Source organism: Cyrtonyx montezumae, unplaced genomic scaffold (assembly GCF_038088225.1).
Source record: "Cyrtonyx montezumae isolate F1298 unplaced genomic scaffold, pur_monq_1.0 scaffold_1, whole genome shotgun sequence".
NCBI classification, from domain to species: Eukaryota; Metazoa; Chordata; class Aves; order Galliformes; family Odontophoridae; genus Cyrtonyx; species Cyrtonyx montezumae.
Window position 1 is genome coordinate 25,821,183 of NW_027071825.1, and position 20,646 is coordinate 25,841,828.

The 20,646-nt window shown below is 44.9% G+C and overlaps 1 protein-coding gene across 3 annotated transcripts in view; it reads left to right on the forward strand.

Annotated features, from left to right (window-relative positions):
- Window positions 1-3,286: 3,286 nt before the first annotated feature.
- RGL1 (ral guanine nucleotide dissociation stimulator like 1) overlaps window positions 3,287-20,646 on the forward strand; it is a 60,436-nt gene continuing 43,076 nt past the window's right edge. For 2 of the 3 annotated variants that reach the window (XM_065745158.1, XM_065745167.1), the window contains exons 1-2: window positions 3,287-3,436; window positions 4,068-4,178. In XM_065745158.1, the coding sequence (XP_065601230.1) occupies window positions 3,410-3,436; window positions 4,068-4,178 (138 nt within the window). In that variant the 5' untranslated portion in view covers window positions 3,287-3,409. Of the gene's footprint in view, window positions 3,437-4,067; window positions 4,179-20,646 lie in introns of those variants that run through there. The other variant, XM_065745174.1, reaches the window with a different exon arrangement.

Here is a 20,646-nt window from a genome sequence, read left to right on the forward strand (position 1 = left end):
GCAGCCAAGCTACAGTCCAGAGGCCACAGTCATTAAAGCAATATGGAACTGGTTTGTGTTGGCATTTCTATAGTCTCTGCATTGTGTAGCCTTTGTAGCTCACCTGCACGTGAATTTTAGCTCTTTAAATAGCTTCAACCTCAAGAACTGCAGCACCTGTTAGTTATCAAAAGAGGACATGTGGCCATAAACATAAAACAAGAACTAAATGTGGTTATAAAGAAGCCAGACCAATAATAATTAATGAGATAGTCTTAGTAGAAGCAGTATTTATTTCCTTCTGTAGGCGTGCACACCTAATGCACCAGCTATCACTGGGGTGTCTCTGTGAACAAGCTTTATTCTGCATCTGGTATGAATGAACACAAAGATTGTCTTGTGAAATGCTTTCCTCCAGTTCACAGCTGCACATCGTTCAGGCAGTGCTCTTCAGGTGGTAACCTGAAGGAGTGCAGGTCTCCGGTACCTGTCTCCTTTTAGCTATGTGAGTCCTTTCTCATGCAGGCACTGCTGTGACTCTTACATCATCTGGTTACTCTGTCCTTTTCTTTCACTCTTCTGGACGTTTTCTTTTCTTGGATATCTCTGGCTCCTGTTTCATCTGCACCTTCTGTCAGGCCCCTAGCAGAAGCAGTAAGACTAACTGTTCCTAATTCCCAGCTGGTTTATTGGCCTTTTGCTTTGTCTTCTCATTAAAGTGCCTGCATGCCAGCTGTAGCAACAGCTGAAAACGGAAAACTCATCACTCTCTGACTGGCCTATTTCTCTGTGGATGGTGGATGAGCTCTGGTTGGGCTGTAAGTGGTCAGTGCTCTGTAGTCTGAAAATTTTCCAGACCCTGAAGTTTTTCTTAGGTAATATGGTTTAGCAGCTTGTGGTGGCATTGGGAATGGGTGGATGATCTTGTAAGTCCTTTCCAGCTTTGTGATTCTAGGATTCTCTATTTCTACGTGTGCATCTCCCCACTGTCCAGAATTATCTGTGTGTGTGTAGGATAGATTTTTAGGAGCCTACACTGAGTGTATTCCTTACCCACTACAAGACCAAAACTAATACATACGTGCATCAACAGGCACGTATGTTTTGGTAAAAACTGATGACTGAAAATGCAATTGCTGGGCTCTCTGTAATGCAGTGTTGTAATTCTTATAGGCAGAAAACTCAGTCTTACAGTGGTTGGAACCTGCAGTTCCTCTTGATTTCAGAGCCTAGGCTTCAGTTCATAAAACAATTTGAAGACTTTAGTTCCTTTGATGTGAATGTTCTAGGCTTGTGCTAAAGTAAAGCTAGTCCATAAATGCTTTTCTGAACTGGTATGCTAGGTAGGGACTGAAGTAAGATTAAATGAGTTTCTCAGACTGAGTTGCACTGTGTGTGCTGTCCTGGTCATTTTGCTTGCAGTTGTCACCTCCCAGTGAAACCTTTTAATGGAAACCACTTCCAGAAGCTTAACTGTGTAAACTGATTTATGGGGATTAATAATAATAACAGATTCAGATTTAAGTAAATACTGCAGGTTTCCACTAGGGATATACTACTTCAATATTGAGGGTTTTTTTTTCTTTTAATTTGCTTCTTCCTTAAAAAGTAATAACTTTTTGTGTAGACAACAAATTTCTCCTTCAAGCCAATTGTGCTGTTTCCTTCCCAGATCAGCTGTGCAAGGACACAGCAGAACCAAGAACCACTCTGAAATTCCTAATTCTGCAGAAGTTAAATAGGGTCAAATACTTGTGCTTCTTCCCAGTGTTTCAATTCACTGCCATTTTCTTGCTTTTAGAGAAGCACTTAGAAAAAAAAAACCTACTTTTTTTTTTTCTTTTGTGTGTGTGTGTGTGTGTGTGTGTGTGTGATTGCTCTCCAAAGTAATGGTGGTGGCACTGATGCACTTACATGGCACCAGAACATCATGATTCAGTACAGGATAATTATTTGGCTTTACTGCTATATCCCTCGTAGCTGGATATCCATTTTCCTTTGCTAACATATGCTTGTCCTATTCAATAGCAATTTGTTCTGAAAGTGCTCGCATGCCTGCTGGGCAAGCTACTGCTATTCAATGCACACTCCTTTTTTGCACCTAAAAATTATTATCGTGGAAAACCATTTGCAAAACCTGAGGCATTCAGAAGGCTGTGTGCAGTTTTTCCAGGAGAAGCTGAGGGACACTGGAAAATCTAGACTTTAATTTGTAGGCTACAATACATTTAAGTCACGTGAATAAGTCTGTATCTGCCTCAGCACGTTCTGGATCACTTCAGTATTACACAAACAATCTAATTGCACAGCCTGGAAAATAATCACATCTGTTCACCCGTAACAACGCCATTCAATCTTGGTTTCATAGCTTAAAATAACGTTCCTTGCTTTCGTGTGCTTCCTCATGTTACCAGCTGCAAGTCTCTGGGAACCAGCACAGCCCCTGAGATAACTGCTAGTAACGCTTGTGTATGAATGCGTCAGTATATACTGCTTGTTGGAGCCCAGCTTTGGGAAAACAGAACTCTCTGCTTCGATTCTTAGCTCTTTCACCAACTCAGCTAAGTCCAGAAGGGAAACAAACCCAGGTGGTGCAGCAGCCAGCTCGAGAGACAACCTAAAATAGTTGTTTTAAGGTATTTTGAGGTGCTTGTAGGGTAGTGCTTGTAAACTTGGGCAGGCTCGTCTGCGAGCAAGGGACTCCCACATCAGAAAATGAAAGGAAGGGAAGGAAGGAAGAGAGAGATGATAACCTAGTCATTATAGCATCAGTATGAGAAGCTTTTCTTGCTGGGTAGCTGACAGATCCCTCGGAGGATGGGCTGGAAGCGCCGTTCCCAGGCAGAATTCTCATCCTCTCGTCAGCAGGTGACAGAAGCACCCTGTCTTGCAGGGCAGTGTAACGGGCAGGGCCTCCTGCTCTGTACGTTCAAACTTAACGCTGTGCTGTAGTGCGGAGGACTCGGTGGGAGTGCAGCCAGCAGTGTCCTGGAGATGGCCGGCCTCGGGCTGACCACAGCAGAGAGGTCACCGCTTTGCGCTTCCTCGCTTTGCGCGGGCAGGAGGAGCAGGGCGAGTCATTTTTTGAGGCGAGACAGCTGAGAGTGGGCAGGATTTGTTCCATAACGTCAGTCGTACAGGTCGGACGGGCAGCACCGCCTCCCAGACCTTATGTCCCCCAACCACGACTTCAGTCCCGCTCCCCTCCGCTGGGCGGGGGAGCCCGCGGCGGGGCCGGGCACCTCAGGGCCGGGGCGGGGCCGGGCGCTGCTTCCCGCCCTCCGGAGCGGAGCGGCGCGGCGCGGCGCGGAGCCCAGGGGCCGCTCGGCTCGGGCCGGCCCGCGGCGGCGGCCGCTGTCGGGGCGGAGCGGCGGCGGCACCCGGCGGCTGCGCGGCATGCCCCGTCGAGGCGCCCGGGAAGGAACTGAGAATGAGATTGCCGTGGAAAGCTAAAATGGTAAGCGGGTGCTCCGGCCGGCTGCGTGCGGGATGCGGCGCTCTTTGTGCGGCTCGGGGAGCGGGGAACCGTCCCGGCACGTGTCCGCTTGAGGCTGGGGGGACGTCTCCCGAAGTTGGCGCAGCTGGAGTGATGGGTTTTGAAGAAGCGAACCGGGTCTCTCCTGTCAGACGGAGCACAGGGCTGCTGCGCTTCGCACGCTGGCAGCTTTCGAGTTTAAAGGCTGCCCGCCCGAGTGTGCAACGGGTTTGAAAAGTGCCATTCCTTCCCGAAACGAAAGGCCGGAGAGATGAATTGCTTTAGAGACGGGGGGGAGGCGGGAGGGAGAGGGAAGAGAGGCTGCTAATCAAAACCAAACTATTTCCTTAGAAAAGACTTTGTGCAACTATTTGAAATATGTGCTAGACTAGGAAAAATAGCTAAATGGAAAGCCAGGGTATCTCGATACCACAGGAAGGGACAGCTTGCCAAGAATATCTCCAGTGTTCCCTCCATCCCTCCATCTCGCTTCGATTGTGTTTACTTTGTGCAGCCCATCCTCTGCCCTCAGCAGCACGGCATGTGGCATGGATTGGTCAGCAGGACTGGGGGAAACGTCCCTTTTTCTGTTTTTCTCTCCCTTTCCCATCAGAGCTCAATTCAGGACTGGGGTGAAGAGGTGGAAGAGGGAGCTGTTTACCATGTCACCCTGAAAAGAGTGCAGATCCAGCAAGCTGCCAACAAAGGAGCGAGGTGGCTCGGGGTAAGTGAAGCTGGCATGGTGGTGTTTTGGAAGGCTGCTCATGGACTTTGGAGCCTGCTGCAGGGAGCTGGATTTCACACCAATCTCTGCAATGTTAACTTCTAGCACTGACTGCTCTCGCTGTTTAAAAACAACAGCGCTGGAGTTGTCTGTCAGGGCCGGCTGAAAGCGCTGATGTGCATAAAAACAGATCTGACTGGTTGTGGCCATGGATCAGACAATACAGAAATAAGGGTTATTTTTTGGTCTGATCTTAAAAGCTGGGCATTTCACTGTTACTTCAGAGTAGGCTGTGGCTCGTCCCAGTTGCTAGGAATCTGCTTCATGTACCCCAAACAAACAGCCACGGTTGTTTTAACTAACGAGGGTCGCTCAGAAGTTTGCAGAAACTTCTCCAAAGTTTGAGTGAACGTAGATTTGGGTCTCATTTCACTTTTTCTTTCGCAGCCAGATGAGATTTTGGTGTTCCCTTTTACTTGTCAGCATTTCTGCAAGAACTATGGCTGTGTGCTCTTTTTCAAAGGTGTATTTCAAAGCAGGGAGGCTTTAGTGGTGAGTGAAATAAGCTTAAATGCACACACACTTGATTTGGCACGCTGCTCAGTGCCTTTACCTTTGTCAGGCCAAGTCCCCAGCTGATAGAAAATGTCCTCACTTCCCTGGAATCACTGCAGCTGTGGCAGTCTGAGCCAGGTCTTCAGGAGGTGGCTGTAACTTTGGTATTATTTTATGTTAATAGATTTTCCTCGTGATCAAAGGCAGTTGAATAAGAACTTGGTTTGTGATAGTATGCAGGTTAGTATTTTAAAGACTTCTAAATCTGCTCAAAGATTTATATCAAATAGTTTTCTTGTGAAGTTCCACATCATGAAGCAGTATAGCGATGCTGAAACCACAGTTAAGAAAGATAAATAGATTTTCTCCTGCATACAGTTTGCACTTAGAATTTCCCCTTTCCATGCTTGCAAGAAGTACACGGAGTTCTAATCAGAACAGATAATTCCAAATCTGCTTCCTTTAAGTGGCACATTTCCCATCTCTGCCTCCTGTTTTTACCAGGGTTGACAGAAAAACAGTAGAAAGTATTTTCACACTCCCATAAGATTCCCAGATGGTGGCTTTGTAAGAGGTGGAGGTCACCGTGAGTGAGCCCGTGTCCCAGAAACATCCTTCAGAAAAGCAGTAGTTTCTCCTGTTTCAGACATGTTGTTCTGCCTGTGTGGAAGAGTTTGCTGAGCCTTGGTTGTATCCTCAGAAGAGGAGCGTGTCTGTGTTGCTTAGACACAGCTCACAGTGCTGATCTTAGTAAGAGGACGAGGGACTGCAAGGTCATGGAGGTGGCTTTTGGCTTTCTATGCCTAGTGCAAGCCTCCTCAGGTCAGTTGGAGCCCCGTTAATGGGGCAGTGTGTCACCTGCACCGGGCATAAACGGTAACTGCAGCTTCCAGGCTGGCATCTTTAATCAGCAGTAATCTCATGCACTTTATTTAAAGATATTTTTAAACATATGGGCTTTTTGTTCCCTAAGCTCTTTAGAACATAAAATATTTTAAGCTCTTTGTGATCTTGTTTTATTAATGGCTTTACTGTAGTCCTGAGGCTGGTAAATAGCCTCCAACCCAGGATGTTATTTATGAACAGGCATCCCCACCTCCAGTGGTTTTGCTCTGAAAAGCATAATTGTCTCTTTAAAAAATTGTCATCCGTTGATTGTTTATTTAATTTATAATCCAGAGCTTACAGGATTTTATCTTGGAATTTATTTACTTCTTTCTCAAAACTTTGAAATTCACAGCTCTTAATTAGGAAGCTGTTGGGTTCGTCAGTGCCGTTCCTTCTTGATGTTGCACTGTCATCCTTGGGTTGGAGGCTTGGGGTCATCTGAAGAGTATGGGAATAACCTATTGTGCATCTGCAAGTATTGAGCTTTAGTTGTAACAAATATGGTAACTCTGTCACTGACTAAGTGTGGGGTAAGGTTAGAAAACAGTAACTTATTCTGTGTGGGTTTGTAACCTGAAAAGGTCTATTTAGTTTGACCTCTGAGGCACTGAGCTTATGGTGGTTTATTGCAGAGGGTCGAGTGCCTTGTGACTTGAAAAGCCAACGTTCTTCAAGAACCTCCACGTTGCATGTGGATACTGCATGTTGTGTGGCATCAGGGCAGGGGTTTGGCCCAGTGATTCTGGGGCGGGTTGTTCTCAGCAGCGCTTTGGAGATGTTTGAGCTGAAGAGCATTAAGTGGTGAATTACTTGACGTGTCTGAAAACTCCATGCAGCCTTTGTTAAAGGGAGCATCAAACATCTTGCTTATTCCCCGTGTGTTGGTGCTTATGACCAATTCCTTTAATGACTGAAAATCTTGAAGTCGTGTGTAAATACCGGTATCTCTTCAAGAATGTGAATGAGTGACCTCGGATCTTTTATGTTTCAAGAGGACTAATAAACTTTGCTTAAAATTCTCTATCCTGAAGCACCATCCAGGGTTCTGAGTGATCATCCCTGCTGTGAGGGAAGGGTCTGTTTAAAAGTTGTAGGACTGCAGCTGAAGCGCCGTGAATGCTTGTGTATTTCCAAACTTCCACAATTAATAAAAGGAAAAGATAAACAGGCTGTGACTTACGCAGTCGTCAGTAGTTCTGCATCTTTCAGAAGTGTGAAGCTTTTGTGCCAACACCACATTTTCAGCTTTAAATTTAATACGGACATCAAAGGATGCCAATAATAACTCCTGGTCTTGCCGTGAAATACTTAGTCACGAAATATTTAGTGACAATTAAGACTTTAGGCACTATGGTATTAGGAAGGATTAGTAACACCACTAGTAGCTCAGTGCAGTGGTAGATGCTGCACAAAAGGACTAACCTGACCAAAAGGAATGTACAGAATAAGTCTCACATGAGGCACGTCCATACACATAGGTTATCCTCTGCTGGCTGGTATCTGAGGCAGTCTTGGTGTTTTTCAAGTCACTTGTAAACATCAAGGCAACGGAGAGTCTTAAGACCATTTTCCATAGCCAAGTATTTCTTCTGGAGGTATTTAAAGAGGTTCCCTACTGAGCTTGAAAAGTTCAACAAGAGAATTTTTCCTTCTTTTTAAAAAAAATACAAACAACCTAAGTGGGTGGAAGTGTCTCTGGAATAGATGTGTGGCAGAAGGCATCGTCATGAGAATGGGAGGGATGGAGTGGAGACTGGGAACAGTCCGCGAACCGTGAAGGCCGTGGAAGCAGAGTGATGACCTAACTTGTGTGAGGGAAGTGGTGAACTCTATAGATGGATGGGATGGTAAGGGCTGGGGGAAATGCTTTCCCCAGCAGCCTTTTGAGTGGACGTTCAGCATCATTTTGAATGAGATGACAGCAGGCTAGAGAAAAAGGCCTATCGGTAACAGGACTAGGTGACAGAGTGCAGCAGAGAACTGTAAGGATATGCCTAGAAAGGGAAGGTTGAATTCCAGCTGTGACACAAAAAGAACCTAAACAAATGAGATTCAGCTTACGTCTGGGGATGTAAAGGCAGCCCGTAGAGAGGCTGGCACCCTGGGTGCTATTGTCACCTGCTATTGTCTGGAAAGAAAAGGCGACAAAGCAGAAAAGGCAGGTGAAAAGTTTATCAATCTGTGGGCTTTTTTGATTTTGGACTGTCAGCCATGTACTCACGTAAGGCTGAGAGACTGACTGAATCATACTGCAGCCAGAAGCAGATAAGAGTAGAGCTGTGTAAGTAGATCAGCTTCTGAACACCTTAATTTCTGTTGCCAAGAGCAGTATGCTGACTGAATGTGAGTGAACTCCAGTCGATGACATATTGGAAATCATAAACTGAAAAGTAAACAGAGAGTCGAAGGAAAAAGGAAGGAGCAGCAAGGAGAGAAGTGGAGAAAGGGGAGGAATTCATTAAGAGGTGAAAGACTGAAATAAGTTTTGAATGGAAGAAGTGAATGATGAGGTGTGAGAAGCAAAATGTCCAAGAGAAGGAGTTATGAGGGAGTGAGATGGGATCTGTTAGATAAGTGACAGGATCAGAGGAGGAGCACAGGCAAAAGAAAGTTCCACACTCGTCGCACAGCAGAAATGAGACTTGTTCAAGGTATCCTTTGCAAAGAGGAATGAGGGCTGGAGTGTTTGAGGAGCCAGGACTGCAGATGCAACATGAGATTAAATTGAAATATCGAAGTTGTTTGACTATGGAGGGGACAAAAATGAAGAAATGGGACAGGAGACACAGTTTTACTGATGAAGATTACTGGCCCAGTGGTTGTGTTTGTGCCAGGTGCCAGCAGATGTGTGCAGAGAAGACGCACCAGGGCTAGGGGGGAGTAGGATGGACCCTACAGTGATGGAAAGAGAAAGAGATGATGCAGGACAGTAGGGAAGGAAGAAATGAATGACTGTATGAAGAGAAAAGACAGTTTAAGGCTGCCTCAGTGGATGAATGTTCTTGGCAACTGACAAGAACTGAACCAAAGCAGTAGATACTGCTAGGAAGTGCAGAGGAGCTGGAGACAGCTCGCTGTGGGAGTTCTGCAGGTCAGGCTTGGGTCTGAACTGCTGTCATGTGTTCATTAAGGTCAGTGACAGAAGCAGAAGCACGCTGACAAAATCTAATGGTCCTATTCCTATTTTTGTCCTTTTCTGTCCCTTTTAACTCTGGGTGTTTCAGGCAGTCAAAGCACTCGTGCCCCTCCAGGATAATGTAAACCAGAAAGGCAAATGTGATGCTCAGGTGTTTCAGATTATTGCTGGCAGAGATGAGAAGCGTAGATCTCCTTGCATGGGGTCCTAGGTGTGACTGTGCAGTTCTGGTTGTTCTCAAGAAAGCTGGTTTAAACTGGGAGATTGGATAATCAAGAAAATGACAGCTGTGTCTGACTACTGTCTGAAGATTATAGCTCAGTTATCTTAATAAAACGAAGTTTACACGTGCATATGAATTGCTAGAAGTTAGCATAAAGTTTCAGATCATCAGAGGAACGAGATAGTGAGGTAGCACTCCAGGAAGAGTGAAGAAAGCAAATAACCTTACAGCATTACCACTGAAGCTACTCTGGTACAAGTCCCATTGCCCTGTTCAGGGAGGAGAAGATGGGGCTGTAAAGCCTTGCTTAATTCAAGGCAGGGAGTGGTGCCAGTCTGTCCTGGTGCTGGAGAGACTGCTCTGTGAAGAGGAGGTCACCGATGTCATTTTACATTCAAAGTTGTTTCAGAAGCAGCAAGAGAAGGTCAGGTGAGAGAGGAGGACTGCAAGGGAGGCAGGAGGTGACGGCAGAGAGGTGGATGGAGAGTGCCTTGTTTGTGTGCACGGGTGAACACGCACTGGAAAAGCGGAACGTGGAGAAGCAAGTGCAAAAAAAAAGAGTAGGAGAATGATGTTGGAAAATGTTGGAAAATACTGCTGTGGAAATGGAGGAGGGGGAATGGTGGGATAAGAGTAAAAGAGAGGATGCATTGCTATGGAAAATGAGCAGCGAAAGGCATGGGTGTGATGTGGGCAGATGGACAAGAAGATTACAGAATGAAAAACAGAGTTTTCAAAGTCCAGTGGAGTTATTCTCACAGAGTTCCCCTGTCAGCCAGCTGGAGTGCTTTATCTCACCCTTCCAGGGACTGGGGAGGGGTGGGCGACTTGTGTCCGGTGCTCCGGGAATCTGAGGGAAGCAGAGAGGAATGAGAGACAGGAGGGGCTCCTTAATGCTTCCAAATACTTTTCCTGTTGGAGTACTTTACCTTACCCTGAAATGAGTGAGGAAAAGACCTATGCTTTGCCTCTGGAGTTTTTACTGGGGCAGGTCTCAGGAAATCCAGCCAGGAATGGGAGTTCCCTTGAGCCCAATGCTCTGGAGGAGCCATGCAGGGCTTGTATCTCCACATCTTAAATGGTTGCTAAGCTTTGTGAGCCAGTCCTCAAGCATTAAGTTCCTCACTGTACTAATGGATGACACATACTGCTCTTCCTCTCTGTCTTAAATATCCAGATAACGGTGAAATAATGAGCTCCCTCACGGCCAGTGCTGCCTGATAGTTTAGCCATTGGTTATGTTTCTAAACTGTATTTTAGAGACATGGGGTGTTTGGTTTTTTTTTTGCTTTCTGCTTTCCTTTTTGGCTGTAGCTGGACTTCTGGCTCTGGAGCCTGTTGAGTTAGAGATTGACTCAAAACATACCTCAGGCCACCTTTCATGCTATAGCACTGGGTGTACAGCTGAATGTGTTCTTCCAGAACTATAAAGACTGTGAAAGGGTGCTTTAAGTGCCTTCAAAGTTCTGAGAGGGGACAAGGTGAGAAGCATCGACTTCGTCCTTAAACATTGATGAGTTTTCCTGGCACTGGTAGTATTTGGTAAGTGCTTCATGATGTGTCAGAACTGATTTCTGAATAATTGTCTTGTGCTGCATGTAACCACGTGCTTGGCTTCTGAACACCTCTGTAGTCGTGTACGTTGGCAGGAAGCTTGTGTTGGAGAGATCAGTTGGAGAAACGGTACAGAACTGTCTGATCTGTATCCCACTGAGGACCTGGGATGTCACCTTCTCACTGACTTGAAAAACAAGCCTGAAGAGAAGTTGTAGTTGGGATGAAGAGAAGTTGTAGTTGGGATGAAGAGAAGTTGTAGTTGGGATGAAGAGAAGTTGTAGTTGGGATGAAGAGAAGTTGTAGTTGGGATGAAGAGAAGTTGTAGTTGGGATGAAGAGAAGTTGTAGTTGGGATGAAGAGAAGTTGTAGTTGGGATGAAGAGAAGTTGTAGTTGGGATGAAGAGAAGTTGTAGTTGGGATGAAGAGAAGTTGTAGTTGGGATGAAGAGAAGTTGTAGTTGGGATGAAGAGAAGTTGTAGTTGGGATGAAGAGAAGTTGTAGTTGGGATTTGTTTTCTTTCCGATGCTGACCTCCTAAGTACAGGTTGAGATTTAAGTGGTGCCTGGAACCGTCAACGTTTTAGGAACATGCAAAGCCTCAATTTTTCTCTGAGTCTGATCCTGCCCTCCCATAGGCACTTTTAAGCAAGCTCTGTGATATTTTTGGGGTTTGTTTTTTTTTTTTGATGGCTTACTCTTAGGTCCCAGATGTTCTTCTCAAGTGTAGTTTCCAGTGCAATCAGTGGGCCAGTGCTTACTGATCTTTGTCCTTGCTGCAGCTTTCTGTTTTGTCTCTCGATGTGTAGCTTTTGTTGGTCCCTTCTGGCTAAGTCTGACTCCTTGGAATCAGGCTCCTGCTGCCTGTCCTGACCAGGGGTGTAGTTCTGACTGTGTATTTGGCAGAAGTAGAAAAGCAGCTCACAAGGAGCTGACGGGCACCCTGCTGTTGCTCTGAGAGTGCTGTCTTCTCTGAGGTCCTGTCTTGCAGATGGAGGTTGGAAGATGTGGAGCGCTCACGTTGATTTGATGTGGCAGAAGGTACCTGCCAACTGCTGCGGGCACACAGAGAACACAGACAGGAAATTTCAGAGAGAATGGGATGATTTTACCTGTGGATGGGTGCACAGGTATCAAAAGAAAGCCCTGGAATTCATTCGGCTTACCTTCTGGTTTTGAGTAGGCTCTTTCCTCCTGCCCTTTCCTTCAGCTGTTGGCATAGTTATACCTTAGCATCACAGCCCTTACTAGCAACTGCTTTTTCCTTACTTCCTCACTCAGGTATGCTTCTCTGCCCTAGGGATATTTCGGGTAGCACGCTTGGATGCAGTCATTAGCTGAGTGTCTGTGCAACAAGCACTTGAGCACGAGACCTGAGATTGTTATAGATTTTAAAATGGAAGCCTGAAGAATTACCATCTTTTATCTCTGCAGTCCCAAATGCACGTATGTAATGAGAAGGATAACCGTGTCGTGCTCTTGGTTGAGTTTGAAACCTCACATTCCAAACTGTCAAAGGGTGACAGGATTGCAGTGCTTTTAGTCTTGTGTGTTATTAACAATGAGTGAGGCTATAGGGTGCTCTTGCCTGGCCACTTGGAACTAGGAAGAGACACAGAGGAAGCTTTTCTTCATACAGGGCCGTGCAGAGGTATCTCCTGCTAATGACTGTTCCATTAAGTGGAATAATGAGAGGTAAGGGAGTCTCAGAAGAGCACATGTTGCTGTTGACAGCCCTGTTCTGCTTTTGCACTGATTGTTTGTGACTACGTCTTGGAAATCTCTCAGCCGATCTATTTCAGTCTGAAAGCTTGCTTTTGACATACTTTCGAGTTACCTGTGACGTGTGGGAAAGTAACAGCAACCCTGCACTGCAACTGTTACCCTCTGGGAATTCCTCTGATAGCCAGAATGCCTGTCTTTTCAAACTCTGCTTCTTGGATGGTAAAGATTCTGCCTTAATTAGAGCATTTTAACTATCCTGCTGCTAACATCAGTGATTTTTATTTTGCTTGCTTCTCCAAGAAGAAATGAAAGGAGGGGATAACAAAAAATCAGCTTGCTCTGAAGAGAAACTGGCATTTTCCTTCTGAACCTTGGAGGATCTAGGTCACTTGTTGGGTTAAAGAAGTGCTGGCAAGGAATGTGGCTGTGTGTCATCGCAAAGCCTGGGAGAAGCAGCACATGAGCTCGACTGAGATGCTGCGGAGAGAACAGCCCTGCAGAAACCATTAGTTTTACAGTTTAGGGTTTGATGTTTTCATTTAAGAGACAGACTGAAGCATTGCGAGCATGTTAGTCACGCTTGGATTTAAATTTAGCCTCGCTAAAGCTAATTAAAAATATGTTTAATGGCAGTGTGTATATGCATGCTTTGAACATGCTGCATCTTTACTGCCGGCGTAGGAATCTCTTCTCTAAATACATAGCTTCCTATGGCCAGCGTTGTAAGGGGCCACAGCTGTGTGCAGAAGTGATCACAATCGGATCTTGGCCAGCTCCTAGAAGGCAGTAGGGTTACCTCGTGTGACAAGGGTAAATGAATGCTGACGCAGTGTGATTCATACTCTTTCTTGTCCTTGTGTAGCTGGTGTGTGGTTTCTTGCTTGTCTTAGTGCAGCTGCTGTGTAGCCTCTTGCAGACCAGAGGCAGAGTAAGCGTGATGTCTTAGTGTTGTTTATTACCCGTAGGAAGATAGTTTCAGAGCTCATAAAACATTATGTTTGCTGCTGTAGTTTGCTTACACCAGAACAGCAGAATGCCCGTCGTGTTTGAAATGGTTTATCCTTTGCAGATCACTCAGCCAGCAGCAAAGCTCTCATCCAGTGGATGTGGGCTGGGCTGACAAACCATTCTTTGAACACTGCAGTGGTGTTTTGATGTATGTTACATACAATCTTTTCAGTCCCTTTTCGTGTTCAGCGGCCACAGAAACTCTTGAGATGTGGCCTGTAGTTTTCCATGAGTGCTGCACCAGCAGGCAACGCTACGTTTAGGGCTGAGTTATAAAGCCTGTTATGTTTTTACCATTCCTGAAATAAGAATTTTCTTTTGCAATGTGTGGATGTGGATTTTTAATGGAAATCACTCCAATTTGGACCAAAGTGAATTCACGCTAGTGCCTGAATACAGCAGCTTTGAGTTCAGTTCAGCACGATGCTGCTGGTAATTCACCAGAAGGAAAGGAAGGACGTATCCTAGTGAAATGATAACGATCCTGCACTCGTACAGCATAGAATCACAAGGTTGGAAAGGGCCTACAAGATCATCCAGTCCAACCGTCCACCCATTCCCATTGCTACTACGAGCTGCTCACCCATATCTCATAGCTCCTCATCCAGATGCCTCTTGAACACTGGACAGTGACTCCACCACCTCGCTGTGCAGCCCATCCCAGTGCCTGACCACTCTCTGAGAGGAAAAACTTTTTCCTTATGCCCAATCTAAACCTCCTCTGGTACAACTTGTGGCATCTTTCATCCAAATGGCTTTCAAAGCATGGCCACAGCTTTTCAGCAGGCAGGCTGCGTGAAGTACATTGTAGTGTAATGTGGTATGAAACTCTGCCTTTGGGAGGGGCTTGCAGCTCAGCAGCAGTTTTGATGCTTTGATTTGATGTACCATGGAATCATTTAGTAGAAGGCCTCTAAGGTCATCCAGTCCAACCATCTACCCATGCCCACTAAGCCGTGTCTGTGTAGTTCCCCTTTATTCTGGGAGGTGATAAACACAGGAGGAAAACGTATTTCTGAGAAAATCTGATCTTTAAAAGCCACTTTTTTTTTTTCCTTTGAGGTGGTCGAAGAGGTTGAAGCATTAGAGAAAATTCTAGGGAAACTGATCAGTTGTCAGAGTTACGAGATGATACTGTTTTATCACATGGATATCTTCCCCACATGTGGTGTATGTGCAGCAAGAAGCAGCTGGTGAACAACGCATAGCAGTGCACTGAAACGATTTAAGTCCAGAAGTGAATTAATTAGAACCATTTGAGTAGACCTGGACATGTAACTTTTTACTGTTTAGGTGTAAAACAGACACTTTGCGTGACTTTCCTTTTAGGCTGGTTGTTCTTTATGTTATGTTATTTCATCATCTTGGTGTGTAACATCTGGCCGTGGTCAGAGGGCAAACCCACTAGTTTAGCTTCAGATGACAATTATTACGTGTTGCTGTTCATAAGCTTCTGTTTTTGATTTGTTTGTAGCAAATATTCAACAAGGCAGAATACAATTGAACACAGGCACTCGTAAAAAGACTCCTGGGAACTCAAATGTCCCGAAGATGCCAGGGCCATATTGCAACGTGACCTGCGAGTTCCTTGTGGGCCTGCTTTCCTGCAAGCTCATGCAGTGCCACGAGAACTCTGGGTGCTCAGATCCTGCTTTCTCCATGCCTAAAATGAATGTTTGCATCTTTGCTGCTCAAGGCTCTGTGAATGTAGGAATTGTGTGGGTTGCTGTGCCCCATTCAACTTCATAATAGCTGCCTTAAAAATAAGACAGCTAGAACAGAGCATGGTGCTCTACATGTGGTCTCATCAGACCTTTTATGCAGTGGAAGAATAATGTCCCTTGACTCGATTCAGTACCCTCTCTTTATACTTCGCAAATGGTTTGCTTTTTGTCGCTGCTTCCACGTGTTGTGCAGAAAGATTGCGTGTTCTGCCTACTCTGAGCCTTCAGATCTTTCCTCTGTGTGCCACAGTGTGAACTTTGAAGATAGTACTTTCAACAGACTTTTATTTTTTTGCTGGGCTCTTAAAGTTTCTCTGCATTTGGTTTCCTAAGCCATCAGACACTTTGGCACTAAGTCTGCAGTCTCTTGTGGCTGCATCCTATTGGGCTTTGGACTGGAGTCTTGGGAGATATTTTATGTGGTACTTGGGCTTTCAGATTTCAGTGGCTTCTTCTGACTCTTCAAAAAATCAGTGATTTAAACTTCTAAGTATCGATATATCCAAAAGCAGGAGCAGGCCATGCGGTTTTGTTTACCCCTAGACATAAGGGAAGATAGTTTATGCCCGACCTCTTGGCACTGTGTGCACTGAATCACATTGAGTTGCTGTTTTGATTCCAACCAAGTGCACGACGTCCTTCAGGTTTTCTTATGGCACTGGTGTGGATTGGATTTATTAGAGGAGGATGGTAACATTTCAAAGCTTCGTCGGTGTTGGGTGCAAATGGCAAGTCACTGCAGCCTTCAGGATTAACTATTGTCTTCAGTGTGGAAGAGATCAGTTAACTAAATGCTCCTGAGGTGTGTTTGGAAGCCAGTTTAAACAGTGCGTGCGAGTACAACAAGAAAATGTTCATGAAGATTTGCTCACACGTCCTTTTGTCTTAGTTCTGGGCTTGTAGTAATCTCTGGCTCTGCCCGCGGTGCACTTTGCATTTCTTGAGCAGAAACCCTTGAGGGCAGGGATGGTGCCTTACGCTTTGACGTGGCAGCCCTCGTGCTGCTGTTGGAAATGTCTCGTAAGTAACAAAATCTGTTTCATTTGGAAGTCAGACCTTACATTTCACATTCTTCCCAATGAGTGCCACAGATGGATTCTGGCTGTGCAGTGGGTCTGCTGGCTCCCTGTAGCATGTGAAATGGGAATGAACTCTTGCACACTTACTTGAACCACAAGGCTTGCAGTCGTCTTGTTCAGGGAACTTCAGATGACCGTGGAGTTAGGACAGAGAAGAAAAGAAATATGCTATTAACTCCTGATGCATAATTAAACGACAACAAAGAAAAAAGACAGGCAATAACGTGGAGGACTTCTGTTTCATCTTACAGTCTGACATTTTTGCTTGCTCTTTCCCCTCTACTTGTAAGCTATGCTGCTTGTGCATTCTGACTCAGTGCTTCCACATAATTATGTGTGTTTTGATTTGTATTCATTGCCTAAGGATTTAAGTTCAACTGCAGCAGAACTCCAAAACTGAAATACAGACGTCTGCAGCGGGTTCAGCGCCAGCTCACGCAGCTGCTGCTGCTCTCTGCAGTGTCAGGAGAGATGGGTTAAAGGCCGGGTGCTGTACTCAGTTACAAGAATGCAGTCGTTTTTGTAGATATATAATATGCTTCTTTATCATATACTTTGGCAGATTATAATACAAAAATGCCCATTTGTCATAAAGAGACCTTTGTCATTAGCACAGGAATGTTGCTGTCGCAGATACGGTACGTACACGTGCGAGCGTTCATACATGCAGGCTCACACTACATGTGTATGTGTGCAAGAGAAGAAATAGACTCCATAATCAATCCCGACACGATGATCTCTAGAGGTCCTTTCCAACCCCTACAGTTCTGTGATAATAAGTCTAGATAATAAAGTAAAAATGCAGTTTGGCCAGAGCTACTGATGGAACCAATAGTTTTAGACTCTCTTAGTACTTGAGTAAATGTTCAAGCTAGTAACTTTTAATAGTAAAGTAACATGAACCTATGAACTATGAACATTATCTTGCTGCTTTTTCTGGTCAGACCCCACCCTGGAGACATCTCTTAGTTTCAAAACAAAGAGGAGTAAAAAGCACAGCCATTGAAATGAAGTTTATAATTCGATTTAGAGAGGTACTCATGCCGTGATCATAAAAATGCTCAACTGCTAACCTGCTTCTGCTGTAAAATATTAAAAAAGCTTGGCAGTAGAGATTACTCACAGTAATCGTTATGAAATGTGTAAAAACATTTCCTTTTCTTTTTTTTCTCTGCAAATTTCCATTTATTTTAAAATCCGCATCAATCTTCTGCTAAATATTTTCTCCTCTGCCAGATTGCACACCTACAGTTTCATTTCCCAGCCACTCATGCTGTTAAAATCCATCACTCTTGCCTTGTTGTTTACCCTGAGTGCAGTAGCATTTTGCATTGATTTCCTGAGTCAGTATAATTTCAGTTTCTGGGTGCTGCTGGAGCGAGCTTTATGGGGTGAAAGGGAAGCCAGCAATCCAGTCAGGATAAATAAAACCATTCTGGGTTATGTAATGTGTATTCATGTTATAATTATGCAACAGAATTCTTACTTCTGCTGTCCTTAAACCCGTTTTGAGTTCAGCAGTTTTGCCTGCTGCCTCATACAGGACTTTATTTGTTTCTACTGACTGAGCAGAAACTGATGATGAGCTCCACAATTAAATTAAATTAATGTTCCTGGGAGGGGAAAAAAGTGGTGCAACTTTTCACAGGAAAAGCATTGAAGTTTTTGACTACCAACCATGTAAGCTGGTGAGAAATGATCTCTGCGCTTCTGAATGTTCAAAATACTTGTTTTTTTTCTTCATGCTGACCTGTAATTCTCAACAAACTCTTGCCATCATAAATGCATTAGTGGCAATATTGAGCGCTCCTTCTCCCTGCTATGCTTGGCATTACAGCATGAAAGAGTAGTGGCAAATTACTTCACCAACCAGTGTTTCCACAAACAGAATTTCTGTAATAGTTTTTCTTGGGGCAGATGGAGAGTTTTTGTCATCTCTAAGAAGCAGACAGCTTATAAACATGAGGCTAATTAAGGATTTTCGGCTTCTGTGTGGTGGAGATGCAGTGGGCTGATTCCATGGCATCACTGAGCGGCCACAACTGGTGGTGTAGGTGACTTGGGGAGGAAGGTCTGTTGTTGTAGGCCTTTAATGTCAGCGTTGCTTGAAAACAGCAGCAAGTATTTTGTGTAGAGGCCATACTGCTGTGATATGTTTCTGCATTATGTAGTCTGACGTCCAGCTTATGAAGCCCGATGTGCACCTTGCATACAGAAGGAGTCCTGGAAGGGATTAATACATGCTTTTAGGTCAGTAATTTAACCTCAGCTGCATAATTAAATTAAAGAAAGTAGGCTGTTGCGTGTGCACTTTTGTTTATATGTATGTAAAGTTTAGAAGTTGACGTTTATGCAACTCTATTGCAGTTGGACTGGGTGATCTTTGACAGTCTCTTCCAACTGAGCTGTTCTACCCTAGTGAACATTTCAGAGTTTGTTTAGCTCCTCTGCAGGAAATGCCCTCTGCTGAGAAGTGAACATCACTCTCACGTGCTACGACACGTATTTGACCTGCATACCAGTGTGTCACCTAGCTTAACAGAAGTATGGCAAGCTTGTTTGTTTTGTTTGTTTTTGTTTTTCTCCTTGCTTGCTGTGCCTTTTAAATTGCTTGGGACAGTACTCTATACTTTATCCTATTGCAAAAGCTGTATAAATGTCTGTTCTTCTAAGCACCCGAGTGTCTCAACCCAGTGCTAAGACCCAGACTGACTGACTTTAGATTCCTCTAAAGACTGTGAAATGAGTGAGGAAAATTTGGGTAGTTTTCCTTTTGGTGGGAGGCAGCTTTTTCTCAAGGAGGCCGTATGAAGAAGTGAGCTGGGGTCTGGCCTTTGAGCTGAACGTATGGATCTGTCGTGTTTGCAGCTGCTATTTCTATTGCTCATCAAAATGTTGGGTTGGTGGTCTTCTGCTGTGTGGACTCAGCGTAGAAATGATGCTGCCTAGTTCTGCAGGCTGTCATCAATGAACTCAGAAGTACTAGACGGAGGAGCTCAGTTTTCATCTTCCCTTCTAGAGCTGGAGATTTCTTGTATGTGGCCACCTGATTGTATGGTGCTACACAACCCCTTGGAGCTGGAGTGCTCCCTTGAGATCCCTGGGAGCATAGAATCATTAAGGTTAGAAAAGGCTTCCAAAACCATCTATCCCGACCGCTGATCCATCCCCACTATGACCACTAACCACGTCCCTCAGTGCCACATCTCCATGGTTAATCAACACCTCCAGGGATGGTGACCCCACCACCTCCGTGGGCAGCCTGTGCCACTGCCTTACCACTCTTTTGGAGAAGAAATTTTTCCAAATATCCAACCTGAACCTCCCCTAGTGCTACTTGAGGCCCTCAGCTCTCCTTAAACACCTCCTATGAGGGACACTTCTTGCAAGGCTGTGGTCTGGAGATCCAAACTGAACATCTTCCTCTGCTCAACACCCCTTCTTCGTTTCTCCTTTGCACTTACTAGTACGTAGCTCAGCTTTGGCACCCACCAGCCTCCCAGACAGGCTGCAAGCAGTGAGCGTTGGGAGGGCATGGGAGGGATGAGGCTAAGATGGGGTGCCAGCAGAATAATCACTGCTGCTCACTGTTCCTTTTGCACCGAGGGACTGCTCCAGCTGCCTGTGTCTCTCTCTTGTGATTCCTAAAAGCCATTCCAGTTTTCATACCTGCTTTTATTAGTTCTGACAGTTTTATGCAAGCCTGAAGACTCTGTGAAGAGCTCTTTGCTCTTGGAGGCACTATGTAACACTTCCATTTCTATGCAGGTTAAAATATTTTGCAGAATGGGCTGAGTTTGCTGCCAAAAAGGGCACTAAACCTATTCCCATGTCCTCATTCTGGTGCACTGTTCACTTAGGCTCCTATTGTTTCTAGTATTTATTCACTGCTCAGTGTGGAGACTGGGCATTTTGGTGTTCTTGTGCTGAAGCAAGGAGAATGCCAGGTTTTATGGAAGTAAAGGGGTATAGAAAGATGTTTAATATGGGTTGGATTTGTCATTGAGCTAGAAAAATATTTCTAGGAAGCGTCATTTGGTGACAGATGCTTCTCAAATGTACATGACTGAGAGGTCTACTTGACTTAACCAATTCCTTTTTCTTGGTTTTCTGTTTTAAATTAGGCACTTGCTAAACTTCAGTGTCTGATCAAAGCCACCACAAGGAGTATTTATGCAACCCAACGCATTATGAAAATAACATGTCGTAGAATCATAGGACGGCCTGGGTTGAATAGGACCTCAAAGATCATCTAGCTTCACCTCTCCTGCCATGGGCAGAGTTGCCAACCGTGAGAGCAGGCTGCCCAGAGCCACATCCAGCCTTGCCTTTAATGTATCCAGGGATGGAGCATCCACAGCCTCTCTGGGCAAGCTGTTTCAGTGCCTCACCACCCTCTGAGTGAAAAACTTCCTCCTAACATCTAGCCAAAACTCCCGTCTTAGTTTAAAAACATTCCCCCTTGTCCTATCACTGCCGACCTGTGTATACAATTGTTCTCCTTCCTGCTTATATGCTCCCTTCCAGTACTGGAAGGCTGTGATGAGGTCTCCCCAGAGCCTTCTCTTCTCCAAGCT